At 53.4% G+C, this 6,640-nt stretch overlaps 1 protein-coding gene across 1 annotated transcript in view; it reads right to left on the bottom strand.

The window, feature by feature from the left end:
* LOC109513099 (glutamate receptor ionotropic, kainate 3) overlaps positions 1-6,640 on the bottom strand; it is a 64,524-nt gene that overhangs the window by 1,580 nt on the left and 56,304 nt on the right. The window contains exons 12-14 of the mRNA XM_019865314.1: positions 4,770-4,888; positions 1,346-1,747; positions 12-220 (exon numbers count right to left, since the gene is read on the bottom strand). Coding sequence (XP_019720873.1) covers positions 12-220; positions 1,346-1,747; positions 4,770-4,888 — 730 coding nt within the window. The remainder of the gene's footprint in view (positions 1-11; positions 221-1,345; positions 1,748-4,769; positions 4,889-6,640) is intronic.

Below are 6,640 nucleotides of genomic sequence, written 5' to 3'. Positions count from 1 at the left end.
CCCCCCCCGACGGCCACCAAGACGGCCAGCGCCAGGCCGGATGCCAGCACCACGAATACGCCGCCCAGTTTCTGGATCCCCATGGGGCCCGTCTCTCGCCGCTCATCGTCCGAGCAGCCGCCGTCGCCGCCGCTCCACCACTTCTCCTTCAGCAAGTGGAGGCGCCCGTCCTCCATGATGTTGAGGATGGCCACGGAGATCTTGTCCCTGTACGGCGAGCCTGCAAAAGCGACACGCCGACAAAAAAGGGTCTCGCGCGGCAAAGGCGCCCGTCCGGCGTCATCGAAAGTAAAGATTGCTCCGCCGACACGCCGCCGTTGCCCCAATTGGAGGGCGAGGGAAGCGGGGACGGCAAACCCCGCCCGCCGCGCTCCCACGCGTGGGATGTTCGTCGCTTAGCTTTGAGATCCGAGCAGCTAACGGCCCAAAACGGCACACGCGGCGGACTTGACTTCAGGCCTTTGTACTGGTAAGACGTTTTGCCAAAAGCCAAACGGAACCCGATATTCAGCCCGAACTTGACAGGGAAGAAACCAAAAAAATTCCGAAAAGAAATGATCACGTTATTTCTTAACTCAGCGTTAACGGTGAATGTACACGTGGGGGAGGGGAATCTTGAATGCGATTGTACTTTTTAACGCTCTCGTTATTGTGATGGAACGCCCACATCTAGACGAGAAAAAAAAAAACCTCTCCGTCAAGAGTCGAGCCAAGCAATTCCGAGATTGCGATCGTCTCGGAGTCCTTTTGGTATATCTCGCCTCTCGCGTTCAAGTCTGGGGAAACGATTCTCAATGGCGGCTCCTCCTCCTTCACCGTGAGCGACCGAGACAAAGCCCCCGGTGGTGATGTTTTTATTATCGTTCTTCTTATTTTTGGGTTTGATTTTTCTGAAAAACGAAGCGTTTCTGCTGGCCCGCTGAAACCAAAAAAAAAAAACAGTCAAGCGCGTGGGCTCACTTTGCGCCTGAGTGGGACTCCAGCAGGGATAAGCAGCCTCTCCATTCGTCCCGCATTCCCGCCCAGGCTGCCGGATTTCATGCCGTTTTCTATACCAGGGGTCGCGTTCGGGGCCGTGTCCAATCCAAGATAATTGCCGTTTTCACGACTGAGAGCCGTTTCAAATTGGCGAGAGGTGGCCGTTAAAATGAGGTCTCCTGTTTTTGCCGAAGACGAGAATGTTGATATTCGGGCGCAAGTGTGACAGTTTGGAGATAACGGCGAGGGATGACAAGTGGCGGCCCGAGCGCAAACTTGAATGAGTTTTTCATCGGACGCGTTCCCGTGAGAAACTTCCAAAGACGAAGCGAGTCACAGTCATCGACGATCAAATGAAGTGAAAGACCCGAAGGCGAATCGAACCAAATCAAATTCAACTGGCGGCGGTCGGAATAAAAGGCGCACCCACGTCGAGTGGCCACAATCAGATCGCACGCGCGTTTGGCGTCCCCTCGAACGGTCGACGAGATCTTCCGCCGGGAACGATCGGATCGACGCGATTCAAAGGGCCGGAACCGTTCGCGGCGTACCTTGAAGAAAGTCATGGTGGCGCCGTCGCGGACCACGCCGTACTCGATCTTGGTCTGCTTGGCGATGTCGTCGGCCGAGTCCACCGGCGAGTCCATCCTCTCCACGGTGAGGATCGCCGCCAGGTTGGCCGTGTAGGACGATATGATGATGAGCGTGAAAAACCACCAGATGGCGCCGATGATCCTGGTCGACAGGGCCTTGGGCATCAGCTCGGAGCCTGCGCGCAAAGCCAGACGCCGCTCGAGCCTTTTCATCTCCCAAAACAACCCCCTGTCTGATCAAGGACAATCGCTTTGGCGCTTGCTAATTAGCCGGCCGCTAAAACGTTGAGCGGAACGGACGGGTCAAGGTCCGAAGAGCCTTATCGCGCCCCGATTCAAGCGGGAGCTAAAAGCCTTTCTGCGGTTCCCGTGCGCCGCCTTTCGTCTATGCTAAGGGCTGTCCGACGTTGCGTGCGATCGCTCGTGATTTCAACCCGGGTTGGACGTGCGACAATACTCGCCGTCCTGTGCTCCGGGTGAGCCGGAAGTCTCTCTCTCGACTGACTTGGCTCAGTCGCGAATCGCTCGTCATAGACAAACATTCGCACCTGCTAGGGACAATTTAGAGTCTTCAGTTCAGCAAAAATGAACGGGGGTTGTTTCGGATGCCGTGGGGGGGGGGACCCGAGAGAACTTGCAAATGCCACACTGGAAGACCAGAGCCCAGATTCAAACCCCAGATCCCCAGACTGTAAAGCAGGCAAGGGAATCACTACTGAAACGCGCTAGCGGCTTGTTAGCATGCTATCCATTTTTCTGGCGTCACCGGCTGTCAGAAGGGGCAACGGCGGCTTGGCGGCCTTGCTGGTGTCACGGGCAAAGCCGGCCGGCATCAAAAGCACCCAAGATTGGACCCTGGGCAACCCTGGGCAACCCGCGACAACCAACTGAGCCAGCCAGCAAGGCCAACGTGCTGTGCTGCTGCTAAACTGGCGACCAGTTCCTGTTCCCCACGCAACGGGGTCACTTTGGACTTGAATAGATTCCCATGCCGACCTCCCGTCTGTTCCCCGTTCAGACGAGCCTTGCTCGGAGTAGAATGTAAGCCGGGAAGTTGTTCAGCGGTATCTGCCGCCTCGGGACGTCTTCATGAAGGCTGCCATTGCTGGGCGAGCGGCCCCCTCGGCCAAAGTGGGCTCGAACCCACTCGGGAGAATACATGACTGAACCTTCTGCACCTTCTGACCCCTTTTCCTCTTCTGCGATCCGTTCATTTTTGGACTCGGCCGTGAAAGGCCCGAGCAGGCCAGACGGCGTCCTTCCATGAGGTTTCTTCCAGAGCTACGGCGCCGTACTTGCTAAGTCTAAGCCCGGCACGACCTCCGCGGAGCGATTCGGATTCGCCGGCGGCCCGCCGACTGACGCCGGAGTTACTTTATATCTCGTCTCTGACAACCTTTCAAATACCCTTGCGCTCGGCGCGCACCGCGTTACTTTCCCCGAGAAGATTTATGACGGCAATTGTGAAGAGTAACAAGCCCGTGTGGGGTAGGCGGGGAGGGAGGAAGGCAGGGCGGGGAAAGAAGGAACGAAGGGGGTGGGCCGAGCGCTCCGCTCTCTAACCTCTTCCGCCAAATGTGATTGCATTCGTCCTTCGTGGCTTGACGGAGGCTCGATGTGGTTACAAACGAGGGGGGGGGGAACGGCGCCATCCCCTAAATTGGCTGTGACCGCGGGGAGGGAGGGGCGAGCGGCGCCGGAATCTGCGAGAAGCGACGGGGATTCAATTCCGCGCCGTCAAAATCTGGCCGTCAGCACCGGGGACGAGGGAGGCGCTTTGGAAGTCCGGAGTCAATGCAAAAAGTCCGTCGGTCCCGTGCTGGCAAGGCTGATCGGGCTACCGGTGACGTTTTCAGCCTGTGCAATGTGCCTGGACTGCGACACTGACAGGGACGGAAAGCAAAATTGACAAAAACAAGCTCTGATACCCCAAAAAAAGGGGTTGTTTCCAATCTGGTGAGCCGGTCTGGATTGAAGGTTGGCAATTTGGCCGGACTGGCTTCAAAAGATCGTGGGCGGCGATGTTCAACGCTAAATTTGGACGTGAGAAGATCGAGTGGACGGAGCTCAAGAGGCTTCTTTCAGTCATTAACGACTGTCCGGTTCTGGAAGGGTCAAAGCGACAAATGTCATCTTCCGCTTTCCGTCGCGGTCGTCATTGCTCCGCCCAAGTCGCTAACGATGAAAAAGAGCCGCCCGCCCGCGGCGTCGTGGCGGCGACGAGGCTTTTCGGGGGGCACGGTCCGTCTTTGTCGTCGGCCGTTCGTCGCGACGGCCGTAAATCGTCACCCCCTCCCTTTCGCGGCATTGAGGAAGCGTTCGTCGAAAGTGGAGTCAAGGTAGCAGGAAATGATCACACATATGTTTGTTGTTGAGCGCCGAGCACATTTTGGAAGCGCTTTGTTGCTTTTTGCACCTCGTCGTCGTCTTGGGTGTCTTCTTTGTGACACCTCACTCCCACAGACAAGCTGCTCGTTTTCTCCCTTCCTCTTAAAACACAGTCATTTGCATTTTAAACGCGTCAAAGAAAATGGGCTGGCTTCCGTCTCAGCTGCTGCTGTCACTGTCACCGACGTTGTTGGCGGAGCGCAGAAGAACAAGCTTGTGTAGCAGACGACAGCTCGCGGTGAATATCGGCAGTACTTTGTTTTTCCTTTTGAGTACCCCAAAAAAAAAAAAATCCGATTCGACATATGTGTGTGCCCTTAATCCGAACGACTGAAACGCCAAGAATTAGCCAGTGCCTCAATATGATTTCCTGTATATTTATCCAATTTTGGAACCTTGGCTCGGAAAAAATATCCCAAGACACAAAATTAGCGAGCACGCAGCCATTCCGATTCCCAAAAGAGACGCTCGGTCTTTGAGAGACCGACGACTCTTGCCTGTCGTCCGCATTTACACGAGCCTCAAACTCCACGACATCGTCGAACTTTTAACGAGCACAATCGAATGAAGCCACTCCGACTCCATCACAGCTGCAGCGTGCCCGACAGCCGGCATTTGGCACTCTGAAGACGCTCTCTCTTGGGGGTCGGCGACGGGCTTTATGGCGGGAAAGAAACGCTATCTAGCCTCAGCTGACAATGCCTGCCAAGCGGCCCCCCTTCCTTCTGTTTTTCTCTTTTGGGGGGTGGGGAACGGCAGGTGGGTGACAAGCAACGCCGTGCGATTGTTTCGAGACAGCTTATGCCGTACCTTGTTGCATCAAGGAGCCCACTCCGAACCAGAAGCTGTTCAGCAACGTGAAGTTGTTCTCCACCACGTCTGATCCCGGATTGCAGGGGTGGGCGTCGTACCATTCGTACGGGCTGAACCTGAAGTGGGGAAAGCAGTTTTGTTTTTTTATAACTCCCCTATTGCAGTCTCCCACAGAAAGCACGAAAGTTTCCACCCCCTTTTGAACATCACTCCTCGCCGGTTCTGTTCGGAGACATGGTGAGCTGTTTTGTACTTCAGTCATGTCGAGTTTGAACACAAGAGCCGCGAATGTGTCGCGACAGGAAGTCTGTCAAAGTAGGGGAGCGGCCGCATTCGCAAACTCGCGGCAGATGGCTTTTCAAAGGCGCTCGACTTAAACATTTCCGTACTTGCCGTTTTTGCTACACCCGCGCTATATTTTGTAATTCAGTGCAGGAGCTCTACGATTCTGGAAAACAAAAAAAAAAATGACTCTTCTTTTGATTGATGTTCATGAAACGATCTGCTTATTATTGTAGTTTGCTGTGGAGTTGCCGAACAAAAACTGGTCAACGACCGTATTTGTATTTTAGTGATGGACCGATGATCAGCCGGGCCCACATTTGGAACTGGCATCCGAGTTACTTTGGCTCGGATCGCCGCAGCTGAGTTTCTAGACTCAAGTGTGAAAAAAAAAAGACTTTTTGAACACCAAATTCATTTTAATACGGAAAATCATGACAGTACATCTGAAACAAATGATTCGAACAATATATTTGGAAGAAGGTTATTTTGCCTCATTCAAATCTAAAGCGCAATCACATTCGCAAATGAATGACTTCTGGTTTTTGAAATGTAAACGAAACACTAACTTCTCCTCAGGCGCCGGTGAACCTGGCCGATCTTCGACCCACTTTTCTCCAGATTGTCGCTACGTTTCTCCGTTTTCTGTTATCTCTTCTATTATTTTCTTCTCTTTTCCTTGTTACCGCTATTTTTTCTTTTTCTTCTTCGCGCTACCGCTATTTTTTATTTTTATTCATCGTGGCAGGGGTTCACTTTGGCCCGGGAAGTCAAGTTCAGGATTGGCTTCAATGATATCCGGCGCCATCTAGCGTCGTAAATGGGTATAACGTCTAGACCCCGAATATAAGACGACCCCCACTTTTTTCAGTCTTATTTCAATGCAAAAAAAAAACACCGTCTTATATTCGGGCCAATATGGTATTTGTTGTCAGTTTGTTTTCTCACTCCGCCCACCTCCGCCCTCTTCTTTTGATTTTTAAATGTTTTTTTTTTTTTTAAACTAGCCTTGTGGGCCACTGATGTGGCCTCAACCGTGACGAGGTGGCACAATTCGGGAACATTTGGTGCATTTTTTTTTTTTTTCACCTGCAGAATAGCACTTTTCCGACTTAGCACTCAGGGGTCGAGGATTTTTATATATATATTTTTTTGTATTCCGAGACTGAAAAGAGCCCACAAATCTCGACTGCTTTTGCACTGGCTGCAATGAAGCGCGTCGGTGGCCACGGTGACGACAGCGACAAACGGCGGGACCGTCGGTCGTGTCGTCGACTTGGGCCTGTCGCCGCGACCCGCTTCGTGACGCGGATGCTAATCACTTCTCAGCTGAGGATCCCTTTTGTGTCGTCTTCCATCCTTCCATTTCTTAACTGAGTGGCGGAAGTGCACTCGTAGCCTCTTAACGCACTCCCGCGCTGCACTTTGACAACCTTTTCGCTATCGAGGCCAGCTACCCGATATCACAGTTTGCCATGATTTCCTTTCCCCCCCCCCCACCCGGCGCTGTGAAGCCCCCCTCCATGATTCCCGAGCACAAAGAGCGGCAGGGGACTGCAGCTGTCTGCACTTGAGCGGCCCGCTTT

Source organism: Hippocampus comes, unplaced genomic scaffold (assembly GCF_001891065.2).
Source record: "Hippocampus comes isolate QL1 unplaced genomic scaffold, H_comes_QL1_v1.1 scaffold444, whole genome shotgun sequence".
Taxonomy (NCBI): Eukaryota; Metazoa; Chordata; class Actinopteri; order Syngnathiformes; family Syngnathidae; genus Hippocampus; species Hippocampus comes.
This window is presented reverse-complemented; position numbering and strand designations above follow the sequence as displayed.